The 15,888-nt window shown below is 41.0% G+C and overlaps 1 protein-coding gene across 1 annotated transcript in view; it reads left to right on the top strand.

Annotated features, from left to right (window-relative positions):
- NID1 (nidogen 1) overlaps window positions 1-15,888 on the top strand; it is a 249,834-nt gene that overhangs the window by 194,309 nt on the left and 39,637 nt on the right. The window contains exons 15-18 of the mRNA XM_030194981.1: window positions 94-266; window positions 9,326-9,452; window positions 11,751-11,922; window positions 15,673-15,830. Coding sequence (XP_030050841.1) covers window positions 94-266; window positions 9,326-9,452; window positions 11,751-11,922; window positions 15,673-15,830 — 630 coding nt within the window. The remainder of the gene's footprint in view (window positions 1-93; window positions 267-9,325; window positions 9,453-11,750; window positions 11,923-15,672; window positions 15,831-15,888) is intronic.

Below are 15,888 nucleotides of genomic sequence, written 5' to 3'. Positions count from 1 at the left end.
AGAGTATAGTTTTAGGTTCAGCAATGCTTTGGGGTTGCAATTTATCTCTAAGAAACTGTGGATTTCTTTCAATCTATTCCTGTATTACTGCAGGTCTGGACACTGTTACCCCTCCTCCTCCTGTTGGACCCACTGTTCGACCTGATCTAATTCCATTGCCCCCTGGAACACATTTAATTTTTGCCCAAAGCGGAAAGATTGAACATGTCCCACTGGAAGGAAACAGCATGAAGAAAACTGCAGCTAAAACGTTGCTTCATGTTCCTGTAAGTATTTAACAGCACTGATGTATTTGCAAAGTTATTTTGGGATTTTGTGGAGATACAAAATTTCATTTTTTAAAAAAAAGTTTGTATTTATTGCCCAAGAAGGCTAGATCAAACCCTTTTTTCACCTGATTGTAGTGAAAGGAAGGGGGGTGAATGTGGATAGCAAATCATAAATGGCAGAACACTGAAATCATATATAAATAGGGAAGTCACTAGTTAAATGTTTTTTGCTAGCAACTTCCATGTTTATATGTGATTTTGGTATTCTGCTATTTATGATTTGCTTCCCGCATCCCCCCACCTTCCATAGATGAAATGAAAGATAATTCTAATATACTTGACCAGGGTGTGTGCGTAAAACATTTTTGGTTGTTTTTGGGTCATCTTCAAACTACTTATATACTTTTATGTGCCATTCAGTAATATTTTGCTAATGCATTTTACAAACTTCATAACACGAGTTAATTGACTTGGAGGGACATTTTTGATATAACGTCTAAGTAGTAGTGGTAGTAGTATGACTTTGGATGTTTTGCTAAAAACGTCCAATAATTCAGTAGTGAAAATGACCATTTTCAAACCAGAAAAACATCTAACTTTTTTCTTTGAAAATGGCCATTTCCTAGATGATGTTGTGCTTTGTGCATCTATCTTTTTGGACCATTTTCAAAACAAAAATGTCCAAGTGAAAAATGCACAAAATCAAGTCATTAGGATGTAAGAGGAGCCAGCTTTCCTAATAGACTGGCCACATAGGCATCCCATCAGAGTAGTGGGGCACCGTAGGGGGCACTGCAGTGAACTTCACATAAAAGGTTCCAGATACACATCTCACTGTTACCCTTCTTATATTGTATGAGGAACCCTTCAAAACCCACCAAAAACCTACTGTACCCAACCACACACCACTACAATCAGTGTGTTTTTCTGGCAGAAAAGGTGCCGTACTCACATGCTAGGCCACCTTTCAGGAATGGGGTGATCACTGAGGGACCCACCTCATAATAGCCAGGCCCCCTGCAACCAGTCACAGAATCTATGACAAGGTAGAATTGGTGTGTAGAGCCTTTCTGTCATTAAAACTTGGGTTCCATGGGTCAATTTTAGCAGACAATGGAAAAGGTGCCGGTACTCAGTACCCCCAAGTACCCGCTCAAAAAATGCTCTGACTACAATACCCCTTATGGCAGCAGGTGTAACCTATAAGTGGGTACAGTAGGTTTTGGGGGGCTGACACTTTCCACCACAAGTTTAATAGAGTTGATTATGGACCTGGATCTCCCTCTCTACAGTGCACTGCACTGACCACTAGGCTATTCCAGGGACCTGTTTGCTGCTCTAATAAGACAATCAGTAACATCTGAAGCTGTCATAGTGGCTGGTATGTACTGTTTCATTCACATCTTTGCGGGGTGGGAGGGGGTCATTGACCAAGGAAGGAATAAGGGGGTGTCAGTCCTTTATTCCTGCAGTGGTCATCTGGTCATTTATGGCATTTTTTGAGGCTTATTAGTTAATAAAAGGTCTAGACCAAAATGTCCATCTTATAACCCTGGACATTTTTGTTTAGTTCCATTTTGGCAGAAAAATGTCCAAGCATTAGTAGCACCCAGATCCTACCCATAACACGCCCCTGACACGCCCCTTGTGGTTTGATTGCACTGACGGACTTCATAGAAAAAGTCTAAACATTAGTTTTGAAAATATCAATTTGACGTTTTTGTGAGAAAAATGTCCAAATACAGATTTACACCACTTTTTGGATGTTTTTCTCTTTTGAAAATGAGCCCCTTGGAATCGGATTCAGTAAATGGCACCCAAAGTTAGGTGCCAAAATGATCCTGGCTAAACTAGTATTGTGCAAAGGGTATTTTGTAGAATACTAGCTTAGCATGGATTTCGCAACTAATGTTAGGTGCTGGATTTATGTCTGCTGATGTGAAGCCGGCGCCTAGCTTAGGTACAGAAATGACATCATTGTATAACATCGCACCTAATTTCTGGGAATGCCCCCCCCTGATCTGCCCTCACTCCTCCCATGACTACATCCCTTATCAGCCGCACACTATGAAATTTAGGCACAAGTGTGATTGAATAGTGATTAGGGTAGATGGGGGTGCACATCCAAATTGTTGGCAATTAACTCTGATTGTTGACGCCTCAGTAGCTAATTAATTAGTGCATGCATCTGCCCTGGGTGCCCATATTTGGGTGTCCTATATAGAATCCAAGGGTTAGTGCATGTTAAATTTAGTGTGGCTTAAAAAATTTAGGGTCCCTGTTTATCTTGGGGCGTGTCAAGATGGCGGATCAGGCTTTGATGGTTCCTGGAGCGTGTCTGAGTCCTTTCGCTTACTCCTTGAAGATTTTGCTGATTTTTTTCGACTATGCCACATACAAAAAGAAAGGGCGTTGTAAAAATCTTACCGCCAACAGCTTTAAGAACAACGCAATTGTAGACAACGCTGGACCGGTATGCCACGAGTACACCGCGCTCAACCGGCTTGAGTTTACCCGCAGTGGGGGAAGGTGAAGGAGCATCAAACCCACAGGGAACGGAAACAACTCTGTTCTCGCCGGATGTGAATCCACCGCCATGCCCCGCCGCAGCCTGGGAGTGTTTGGAAGTCCAGGAGCTTTCGGAATCCGTTGCTCCAGACTCTTTGTTCGGCGGCGACTCTCCCAGAATGGGAGGTAGTAACAACGAAGGGGAAAATGTTTCCCCCATGGCGCCTACACTGGAATCTATATGGGCTGCGATTCAAACTTTGACTTCTACAGTCACTCAGGCTGCTCAGGAGACATCCTTAATCGTGAGTAAATTGGATTTACTAACAACAGCTTTCGACACGTTGAAACAAGAAACTATGTTAAACAAAACGCAGGTTCAACAAGATATAACAACCTTGACTACTAAAACGGACCTATTAATTAAGGATAAAATGATAATTCATCGGAAAATAGAGAACTTTGAGAACTACAATAGGCGTTTGAACCTTCGAATTCTTAACTTTCCTCGCTCATCAGAGATGAATGCCATGGATTTATTTAAAAAATATTTGACTGAAAACCTATCTGTCTCACCTACTCTAATACCTCCTATAAATAAAATATTTTATTTACCAATTTCTAAAAGGAGAGAAGATGGGAAAGCAGGTCTACAAGATTTATCAGCGTTTTTGGAAAGTTCTAATGATGGGATATTTGAAAGGCGAACCCTTCTTGTTTCATTAGAGTTCGAACAAGATTTAAATATGCTTAAAAAATTGTATTTCAAATATCTCGCTAAACCATTTTATGGGGAAAAACTCTGGATCTTTCCAGATGTTGTGAAGGTTACTCAGGAGAGACGACGAACCTTCTTGGCGCTGAGGGACGAAGTTAAAGCTCTAGGTGGAAAATTTCTTTTGGCATACCCTTGTAAATGCCAAATACGATATCTTGCTAACAAATATGTTTTTCTTGAACCAGAACATTTGCGATCTTTCACAGATTTAAAAAAATTGAACAAATAGACCCAGTGTGAGTTCTAGATCGGAAGCGATGTGTTCCAGGCCATATGCTTTATAAATTACTTTAAGATTAACTCCTCTTTTGTTTTCTTGCCCCGCTTTTTATAAGCTTGTGGTCTAAGAAAGAAAATTTATTGTTTTTCTTCTGAAGAAGATTCCTTAATTTTAATTCCTTTTCTGTTTTTCCTTAGCAAGATGTAATGCTTGTGATTCATGTTAAAAATGTACAAATAAAGAAATTAAAAAAAAAATTTAGGGTCCCTTTTATTAAGCAGCACTAAAAAGTGGCCTGTGGTATCCCCAGCATGGTTCTTTCCCGCATGCCAAGGTCACTTTTAGTGCTGCCAGTAAATGGCTGAGTTTCCTATTTCTTCAAGGTTATCAATAGAAATCATCAAACAAAATAAAACATGGAATAGAAAATAAGATGATACCTTTTTTATTGGACATTCCGATCTGACGAAGAAGGGCAACCTTCGAAAGCTAATCAAGAAATGTATTAAGTTATGTCCAATAAAAAAGGTATCATCTTATTTTCTTTTCCATGTTTTATTTTGTTTGATTTCTATTGATAACCTTTAAGAGTGGACTAACATGGCTACTACACCTTTCTATTGCTTCTTTTTTTTTTATTTTTTATTTATGAATTTTTCAATTTCTTACAAGTATAACACTTGTTAACAGAAAAACAGCCAATCCTAAATATTTAAAGCAACAAATTTAAACAAGAAATAAATTTAACAGCTTTCTTAGACCTCAAATAAGAGGGGGGAGTTACAAATCAGTGGAGATTTAAAGATACTATTACAAAATTATACATAATGCGGTTTATGTGTACAATTCGTCCCACATCATTTTATTAAATCTACATGCAGTTGTTTCATATCCAGAAAGGATTTCAGCTGTTCCTGACACCTATTTTCTAATCAATTAGTGCACAGCAATGCCCATGCACTAACCGATTATTTATTTATTTGTGACAATTATATATCCCACACTATCCCAAACAAGTTTGAGTTCAATGTGGCTTACAACAAACAGTATAGGATACATAAAGAAAAATGCATAAGATGTAATTTGTTGTAAGTATCCAATTTTACAATACAATATCATAAACATACTAGGATAGCTATGGATATTTAACATTTAGAAAATCTATTATGAGTAAGAAATTGTATATGAAGCAAAGAGAAAGTTAATGGTAAATAGAGTAATAACCAATTCAGGTAATAATTGTTTGAGATGTCGTTCTTTGTGAGGGTTTGTTTGAGTAGGAACGATTTGAGGATTTTGCAGAATCTAGTATATTTCTTATTTTGGGTGGTAATGAGTTCCACCATTTGGTTCCTAGGTAAGTGAAGTCTGCAGAGTGGACAGTTTTGTAGATCACTTTTTTTTAGCATAGCCATGCCCACTCTTTGCCAAGCGTGCCCCCAGTGCTAAAAAATACATTTTTTTTTTAGTGGTTTGGTAGTGCACACACATGCCAAAACTACCCCAGGACTCCTGAGTGCACTCCGCAGTAGTGCATTTTAACCTGTGGTAAGCATGTGTTAGTGCTTACTGCAGTTTAGTAAAAGGATCGCTTAGTGCATACTAATGAACTGAATGCATGTCCCTATTGGCCATAATAGGAAAATAAAAATTATATTAATATAATTATATTAATATAAATGAAAAGAGGGAAGGATATCAGTTCTCTGCTGAGATTCCCAATGGTGCGCTCAGCGCTTGATTGTGGCTGGTAGGTATTTTTGTAATTCATTTATATTTAAGAACTGTGTGTATAATATGTTGATGTATTGATGTGTATTATATACATTTTTACAAAGGATCTCCTGAAGAAGTAAATAATTGAAACACAGCCTGTGTTGGGATCCATGAATTTGGTTGGACGTTCGACTATATGTGAATGAAATCTGTTTTTCTCTACCAATATTTGGACAATTGCAGCCACTGACAGTTAACCACGAATGTGGGAGAAGAATTGGAGTATCGCTTGGAGAGTCCATAGTGAATAAAGATTTGGCATCTGCTGTCAGTGTGGATTGTGATTGGAACATTCAAATATTGGGTGATCTTGTTTGATCTTTTATCGAGAAGCTTTGATTGGATGTAGATTAGTTGAATTGTATGCAAGGTTTAATCTGTTCTTGTTTCTAAAGCAGGAATAAATGAAATGTAACATATTGAGTTTATGGGATGTGTAGATTTAGGCGCAAAGAGCCATATTCTAGAACAGTGCATGTAAATTTTGGAATGCCCACAAAACACCCATGTCTGAAGGTGTGGCACAGGAAGACACTGGCATTTCCAGTGGATATTTTGGAACTACAAGGGACCCGATTCCTTCTGTTTCACAACTGGGTATGTCTGCCTTTCCTTAAAATACCTACATTGATTATGCTTGAGTCGCTGTGGGATGCGGTGGCTGGCCTGGACAAATCTTTTACCCAGAAATTTATGACTTTGATCAGATTCAGAAATCATCAGGAGGTGAATTTGTGGAAAGGCCTCCCAGTGGAAGTGGTAGAGATGAATAGTATGTGAATTCAAGAGAGCTTGGAACAAGTATATAGCATCTCTAAAGGAGTGGTAGGGAGAGTAGATGCATGGATGTGCAGATTGGATAGGCCATATGATCTTTATCTGCCTACATTTTTGTATGTTTCTATTTTATGTGGTTAAGGGTTGAATATTGCACTTAACTGTATTAAAGTTTTAGTGGCCAATATGCAACCAGATATTCAATGCTGGGCAGTTTTCAAATAGAAGGTATGTTTATACTTTTGAGAATTGGTGCAAAGTATTTGCCTGCACAGGAGGCGAGTCTCTCTCAATTGAAAGGAAGCTCTAGGATGAAGGTGAAAGGGGACTGTCTCAGGAATAACCTGAGGAAATACTTTTTCATAGAAAGGGTGGTAAATTCATGGAACAGTATCCAAATGGAGATGGTGGCGACGAAGACTATCAGGCTTATTTTCGAAAGAGAAGGGCGCCCATCTTTCGACACAAATCTGGAGATGGGCGTCCTTCTCCTAGGGTCGCCCAAATCAGCATAATCGAAAGCCAATTTTGGGCGTCCTCAACTGCTTTCCGTTGCGGGGACGACCAAAGTTCACGGGGGCGTGTCGGAAGCGCAGTAAAGGCGGGACTGGGGCGTGCCTAACACATGGGCGTCCTTGACCGATAATAGAAAAAAGAAGGGCATTCCTGACTAGCACTTGGGTGACTTTACTTGGTCCTTTTTTTGTTACGACCAAGCCTCAAAAAGGTGCCCGAACTGACCAGATGACCACCGGAGGGAATCGGGGATGAGCTCCCCGTACTCCTCCAGTGGTCACTAACCCTCTCCCACCCTTAAAAAAAATTTTTTTTTAATATTTTTTTGCCAGCCTCAAATGTCATACCCAGCTCCATCACAGCATGAATGCAGGTCCCTGGAGCAGTCTTAGTGGGTGCAGTGCACTTCAGGCAGGCGGACCCAGGCCCATACTACTACTACTACTTGACATTTCTAAAGCGCTACTAGGGTTATGCAGCGCTGTACAATTTAACATAGAAGGACAGTCCCTGCTCAAAGGAGCTTACAATCTAAAGGACAAATGTACAGTCAAATAGGGGCAGTCTAGATTTCCTGAAAGGTATAAAGGTTAGGTGCCGAAAGCAACATTGAAGAGGTGGGCTTTGAGCATGGGCTTAGGCCCATCCCCCTCCCTACCTGTTACACTTGTGGCAAGTGTGAGCCCTTCAAAACCCACCAGAATCCCACATGTTGGTGCCCCCCTTCACCCCTTAGGGCTATGTTAGTGGTGTACAGTTGTGGGGAGTGGGTTTTCGGGGGGGGGGGGGGGGGTTGAGGGCTCAGCACACAAGGTAAGGGAGCTATGTTCCTGGGAGCAATTTATGAAGTCCACTGCAGTGCCCCCTAGGGTGCCCGGTTGGTGTCTTGGCATGTCAGGGGGACCAGTGCACTATGAATGCTGGCTCCTCCCACGACCAAATGGCTTGGATTTGGTCGTTTCTGAGATGGGCGTCCTTGGTTTCCATTATTGCCAAAAATCGGGGACGACCATCTCTAAGGACAACTATCTCTAAGGTCAACCTAAATTTTGCGATTTGGGCGTCCCCGACCATATTATTGAAACGAAAGATGGACACCCATCTTGTTTCGATAATATGGATTTCCCTGCCCCTTCGCCAGGACATCCTGTGAGGACGTCCTCAGGAAAACTTGGGCGCCCCTTTCGATTATGCCCCTCCACATTGGAATTCAAGCAAGCTTGGGACAAGACATAGGATATTTAAGGGAGAATAAGGGATAAGAACAAAAGAATAGCTATACTTGGTCAGACCACTGGTCTGTTTAGCCCAGTATCCTGTTTCCAACAGTGGCCAATCCAGGTCACAAGTACCTGGCAGAAACCCTATTTGTAGTGCCATTTCATGCTACCAATCCCAGGGCAAGCAGCTTCCCCATGTCTGTCTCAATAGTAGACTATGGACTTTTTCTTCAGGAACTTATCCAAATCTTTTTTTAAACCCAGACATGCTAACCGCTATTACCACATCCTCTGGCAACAAGTTCCAGAGCTTAACTATTTGTTGAGCGAAAAACTATTCGTTGAGTGAATGGGCAGATTGGATAGGCCTTATGTGACTGTCTCTGAGAAAAGGTGACTTAAGTAGTGGATCCAATATGTTGATGCTGGCTGATTTTTCATGTCATAGGTCCATAAACAGTCTGAAAAAGTTACATGTTTGAACTTTTATTTTTTCACATAAAAGAATGGGGTTTGGGCTGTTTTATTCCAAATTGTTTACTCTTGACAGAATTCATTTTTTGTTTCTGGAGACTTTAGTCATCTTTCCCTAGAGTTGGTTACATATGGTCTTTATCTGCCTTCATTTTTCTCTGTTTCTGTATAAGTTTTCTAAACTATGTCTTTTATGTTTACATGCAACAGCTACAGAAGATGATTAGCTCTAAAGCTAAATTTATATTGGAAACATAAAACCTTTCAAGAATAATTTAATGTGAAAGTTATTGTATTGTTGCAATAAATAAATAAATGCATTAACTGACAAACTGCTTTAAACTGTTGTAACATAAGAAGAGGTACCAGTATGTCTCCAAGCACTTCAGAAGAATTAACACAGAGCACATCCAGTAATTGTTACTAACTTAATTTCACAATGTGCTACATAATTTGGGGTTATTAATCATTCCGTATGTTAAACTGGTGCAGCTCTGTCACTGTAATTTACTGCATGCCAACAGGAAAGGCAGTGTTTTTAGATAATCCAGTACACTGAATATCTCTGAAGTACTTAAAACTTACTGAGCAGCAGGTACTGTTTTTATGATTGTGGCAAACTCCTTGGTTGCTCCAAGATGTAGTTGTCCTCTGTAACGTAACCTCAGCCTTTTCTTACCCTGCTTCACTACTTGCATACAGCTAACATTTATTCCTTTGTACACTAGAGAAAGCAGAAGCTGGTACTTTTACAGTTCAGATATATCATGTCTTTGGTTACTTGCAGGATAAAGTTGTCATCGGTGTCGCATATGATTGTGTTGATAAGGTGGTTTACTGGACGGACATCAGTGGGCCTTCTATCAGCAGAGCCAATCTGCAAGGAGGGGAACCAACTGCAGTCATCAAAACAGGTAGAATGGCATTCCTCTTCACTTGAGATTTACTTTGTAGGCAGCCAGAAGCGTTTGCAGAAACATAGCTTGTCGTTTTGGCTGTATTGTATTCATTATCGTCTGTGAAAGTTGTTGGAATGTCAGAAACTAGTTTTTATCAGTACAATATGGAGGTAATTTTATAGATTGAACAATTCTGTAGAGCCTATTCTCCGAGGACAAGCAGGCTGCATTATTCTCACACATGGGTCGACGTCTGCTTCAGCCCGGGAACCTGCATTTTGCCATAGCAAAAACAAAAAACTTTGCTAGAGTGTTCTGGCGCACGTGCAGTGTGCACTGCACATGCATGGACTGACTGACTTCCCGCTGCGCGAGCGCGTACCTGTTACTTTTTTTCCACGACGATGTACTGCAGGTTCCTCCTGTGCTCCTCATACTGTCCCAGGAAAACGTTTTCTGTGAGCAAATTTTTTGCGTTCTTCTTGTATGTTTATTGTTTTTCTTTAAAAAAACAAAAACAGGTTTAGGTTTCCTTTTGTGTAAACCCTTAGTTTTTTTTCCTCATTTATAAGTTTCTTTTTCGACGTGGCCGGGTTTCTCCTCCTTTTTGTGCACAATCTTTTGATTTTTGCCGGAGTCGTTTTTCCTTCCATGTTATCGAAGACACCCAGTGGCTTCAAACATTGTACTCTGTGCAACCGGACCATCTCAGGTACCGATGCCCATTCCTGGTGTATCCAGTGCCTTGGGCCCGACCACAGCCCAGCTACTTGTGCTTTGTGTCTTCGTATGAAGAAGCAGACCCAAGTAGCTCGAGAAGCCCAACGCAAGAAACGTTTTGGGGCTCGGTCCGGTCCTTCAGCATCGACCAAAAGGTATGGAATAGGGTGTGTTGATGAGTAGAAAAAGAACTCATCAGTTAATGCACTGACAAAGTTGAAAAATGACACAGTGTGGCACACTTCCCACCTTCCTCCATTTACAAGCAAGGCGTGGCTATGTGAAGGATTAAGTTGGAATAGTCATGGTAAAGTTTGTCTCAGTATGATAGGGAATGTGTGAGTAGGTGTGGACATAGGGTGGTGACTTATTGGTATAGTGAGGTGCATATATATCTATGATTCAGTAGTATGATGTGCAGAATCTACTTTCACACAGAAAATTAGCTATTTTATCTGTGGGATATCAGACAAATCACTTAGGAGCTTTTTCACTAAAACGTAATGCACTGTAATGGAATTAGTGCAAACTAAATGTGCATATCTTGTCCATTAGTGCATGCTAAGCTTTAATAAAAGGGCCCCTTAATCGTACAAATAGGGTTACCATATGTCCTCTTTTTGGACTTCTTCAGATATGTCCTCCAGGATTTTTAATTTTTAGGGAAATGTCCTCTTTTTCTTTTATGTGCCTATGACCAACACACCTATCCACATAATGAGAGAAACCGTCTCTGACCTATTAGTCAACGAGGGTGCTAAAGAGAGAGAAAGGCATTGCTGATCCCCTCTCTGTTCCCCTGCTGGTTGAAACTGTCAAAGGAATTTTGTTTGTGCAGTACAACTTTTGCCAAAGTTGTTGAAGGATGTGGTGTTCTGATAAGTTTGATTGGGTTCAGACTCAGTCAAACTCAAATCCAGAAGTTCTTGGAAAGTAGATTGCCTGCTGCTGAACTGTAAGTAAGTTGATGTGTGTCATTAACTAAAGGCTATGGTTAAATATTTCTTTAGCAAAGGTAGCAACCATTTTTATTTTTTCTGTCCTCTTTTTTTGTCTCTGCAAATATGGTAACCCTAGGTACAAACTTAGGGGCCCTTTTATAAAGGTGCGTACGCGTGTCCTACGTGCGTCAATTTTGAATTACCGTGAGGCCCGGGTGGTAATTCCATTTTTTACGCATGTCCACTAGGCACACGGCGCTAACTGGGTGATAATCGGCATTGTATGCGCATAGACCATTACTGCCCGGTTAATGCGTGAGACTTTACTGCTAGGTCAATGGGTGGCAGTAAGGTCTCAGGCCCAAAATGGATGCGCGCCGATTTTTATTTTTGCCACACATCCATTTTCTGCCCCCCCCCCCCCCCCCCCCCACAAAAAAGCCTTTTTTGCATGCGTGCTGAAAAATGGACCTTCATGCATCTAATACACGCGTCTATACCAGCGCAGGCTATTTTTTGGCACACCTTAGTAAAAGGACCCCTTAGATTATAAGCCATCTGAAGACAGGAAAATACCTACTGTACCTGAATAATACACACACATGGTCTATATCTGCTGACATCTACTATGTAAGAAAAAAATTTTTTCTAGGACTGGGGAGTCCTGAAGGAATAGCAGTTGACCATCTTGGACGTAACATTTTCTGGACTGACTCCCAGCTGGATAGAATTGAAGTGGCCAAGTTGGATGGCAGCCAGCGTCTTGTATTGTTTGACACTGAACTGGTAAACCCTAGAGGCATTGTAACAGATCCTGCAAAAGGGTATGTTTTCATTGCATTTTTCATATATAAAAAGCTGAAATGTTTGTGGAGATTGGTGAAGTAATGTAACTATTTCTGCCTAAATGTATTGAACATTTTAAAATATACTCTCTCATAAGAATAGCAGTACTGGGTCAGACCGATGGTCTATCTAGCCCAGTATCCTTCTTCCAATAGTGGTCAATCCAGGTTACAAGTAACTGGTAGAATCCCAAAGAGTAACAAGATTCCATGCTACCAATCCCAGGGATCAGTAGTGGCTTTTCCATGTCTATCTTAACAGCAGATTAAGGACTTCATTTTTAAAGTATTAACATGTAACTTCATGGAGTGTCCCCTAGTCTTTGTACTTTTTGAAAGTGTAAACAATCAGTTCACATTTACCCATTCTACTACACTCAGGATTTTGTAGACCTCAACCATAGCCCCCCCCCCCCCCATAGAAATAAGAAATTGGACAGATGATTACATTCTGTTTGGAGACTAACTGATGTGTAGTAATAGCTCCAGGGTATATGATAGTCTGTTACAGATTATATAAAGACAATACCATGCATAGGCACCGAATCCATGGGTGCTGTGGGTGCTCGAGCACCCCCAATATTTTGACCCGTCGAAAGTTCCCTTCTCAGCCAGCCCGACCTGCCCGGTGCCCGCCCTCTTCTCCCTCAACAGACCTCCGCCCTTGCCTTCCTGCATGCCACCCAGAATTTAAAACTCATCTTACCTCGGGGTCCCGGCGGCAGCAGTGAAAGGCAAGCAGGCTTGGTGCTTCAGCCTTCCCTTCTCTCTCAGCTCTGGTCCCGCCCTCATTTCCTGTTTCTGCAAGGGTGGGACCAGAGCTGAGAGAGAAGGGAAGGCTGAAGCACCGAGCCTGCTCGCCTTTCACTGCTGCTGCCGGGACCCCGAGGTAAGATGAGTTTTAAATTCTGGGCGGCACGCAGGAAGGCGAGGGTGGAGGACTGTTGTGGGAGAAGAGGTCGGGCTGGGGTTGGGACTGGCACTCAGAGGAGAGGGGGGGCCTGGAACTCGGAGGGAGGGAGGAAGGGGGCCTGGAACTTGGAGGGAGGGGCTGAAAAGGGGCAGGTGGTGGTTGGGGCGAGTTACTGGACATGAAGGAGAGGGAGGAGAAATCGTTGGACATGGAAGAGAGGGCAGGGGAGAGATGAGACGTTGGACATGGATGAAGGGAGGGGAGGGCAGGGGAGAGAGGAGCATTCAGTGGACATGAATGGAGGAGAGGGCAGGGGAGAGAGGAGAATTGCTGGATATGAATGGAGGGGGGAGAGGAGAGCGGGTAGGGGGGAATGCACCACCTGTAAAAAAAAAAAAAAAAAAAGAAAAAAAAATTCAGCACCCCAATCATTTTGAAAAGTTGGCTCCTTTGATACCATGCCATTATGCACTGGCGCTCAGTGAGCCCCATTGTGACACCCAGTTATAGAATTGTCCCTATATTTATTTGGTTCATTAAATTCTTCAAGCTGGGGACCAGTTCTTTGACTAATAAAGACCGTTCAGTGTATTATCCGTTGTACGCATATCTCAAGTTGTAAGTCTTATCCACTACCCTATCTTCTCTACCTTAATTTTTTTACCAGATCTTGATGTTTTGGGTCACGGTGCTAATACTTTGTAAAGGCAACACAGTTGCATATGCTCCTTTATAAAATAGACACCTAAAAAAGCCCCAGTAGTGCACATCTTCATGCACAAATTTATAAAGCTTTTTCCCATGTGTGAAGCTTGTTTTACATGTAGAAAAGGGCTTTTATAAAACTGCAACTACACACATGAAGAAAAGAATTCTTGGAGAGGGTGGTGGAGGTGTAGAATGGCCTCCCAGTAGAGGTCATGGAGATGAGGACTGTGTCGGAGTTTAAGAAAGCGTGGGATAAGCACGTGGGATCCCTTAGGAAAAGGAAGAGTTAGTGGTTACGGAGGATGGCCAGACTGAATGGGCCATTTGGCCTTTATCTGCCATTATGTTTCTATTTTTGTAAGTGTTGTCATACTGGGACAGACCCAAAGGTCCATCAAGCCTAGTATCATGTTTCCAAGAATGTACAATCCAGGTCACAAGTACCTTGCAAGATCCCGAAAGGGTAAAACAGATTTTATGCTGCTTATCATAGAAGTAAGCGGTGGATTTTCCCAAGTCCATCTTAATAATAGCTTATGGACTTTTCTTTTAGGAAATTATTCAAACCTTTTTTAAACCTTTCTAAGCTAACTGCTTTTACCACATGTTCAGGCAACAAATTCGAGTTTAATTACACATTAAGTGAAGAAATATTTTCTCTGGTTTGTTTTAAATTTACTACTTAATAGCTTCATTGTGTGCCCCCTAGTCCTAGTATTTTTGGAAAGGGTAAACAAGTGATTCACTTCTACCCATTCCACTCTGCTCAGAATTTTATAGACCTCTATTGTATCTTCCTTCAGCCGTCTCTTCTCCAAGCTGAAGAGCCCTAGCTGCTTTAGACTTTTCTCATAGGGAAGTTGAGCCATCCACTTTATCATTTTTGTCTGTTCCTTTTCTAATTCCATTATATCTTTTTGAGATGCGGTAATCAGAATTGCACACCGTATTCAAGGTGCGGTCGCACCATGGAGCCATACAAAGGCATTATAGCATTCTCATTTTTTGTTTTCCATTCCTTACCTAATCATTCATAGGATTCTGTTTGTTTTCTTAGCTAGCACTGCACACTGAGCAGAGGGTTTCAATGTATTATCAACAACTGAGCAGAGGGTTTCAATGTATTATCAACGATGACACTTAGATCCTGTTCCTGGGTGGTGACTCCTAATTTGGAACCTTGTATCACGTAGCTATACTTTGGGTTCCTCTTTCCCTCCATGCATCACTTTGTACTTGCTCACATTAAACATCATCTGCCATTGGGATACACTTTCTCATAGTCTCATAAGGTCTTCTTGCAATTGTTTACAATTTTCTTGCGATTTACCAACTTTGAATAACTTTCTGTCAGCAAATTTAATTACCTCACTAGTTATTCCCATCTCTAGATCATTTATAAATATATTAAAAAGCAGCTGTCCCAGCATAGACCCCTGGGGAACCCCACTATCTACCCTTCTCCATTGAAAATACTGACCATTTAGCCCTACTCTTTTTCTATTTTTTAACCGGTTCATAATCCACAATAGGACATTACCTCCTATCCCATGACTTTTTGATTTCCTCAGGAGTCATTCATGGAGTACTTTGTCAAATGCCTTTTGAAAATCCAGATACACAATATTGACCAGTTCACCTTTATCCATGTGTTTATTCATCCCTTCAGAGAAATGTAGTATATTTGTGAGGCAAGATTTCCCTTGACTAAATCCATGCTTTTGTATATGCTGTGTAATTTTGTTCTTTACAATAATCTCTACCATTTTGCCCGGTACTGATGTCAGGCTCACCAGTCTATAATTTCCCAGATCACCTCTGGAACCCTTTTTACAAATTGGCGTTAGATTGACCACCATTCAGTCTTCTGCTACCACGCTTAATTACTTTTTGACTATTTCTGTAATTGTTCGAAAGTGTAGAATATGTTGTATTGATCAGTGAAACAATCTTCTACTTTAATGCATTTTGAATTGTATATTTTAGACAACAGAATGTGAAAAATATACCGGCACTGTATATAAACATACCTTCTCTTCTATTTATACATCTGCATTCCCTTTTGCAGTATACAGAATCAGATTTTTACCTTCTTGTTTTCCTTCCAGAAAGCTTTACTGGACTGATTGGAATAGAAATGCTCCTAAAATTGAAATGTCAAGCCTGGATGGCACAAATAGACGGATTCTTGTTAAAGATGAGCTAGAATTACCAAATGGATTGACTGTTGATCCTTATTCTTCAATGCTGTGCTGGGCTGATGCAGGTAAATGAGGATGCGGAAAAGACTAAGAGCCAAGCTTATCGATTTATCAATGTGCTGC

Source organism: Microcaecilia unicolor, chromosome 3, assembly GCF_901765095.1.
Source record: "Microcaecilia unicolor chromosome 3, aMicUni1.1, whole genome shotgun sequence".
In the NCBI taxonomy this organism is placed as follows: domain Eukaryota; kingdom Metazoa; phylum Chordata; class Amphibia; order Gymnophiona; family Siphonopidae; genus Microcaecilia; species Microcaecilia unicolor.
Note: the sequence above shows the minus strand (reverse complement) of the source record. Positions and strands in the feature narration are given on the sequence as shown.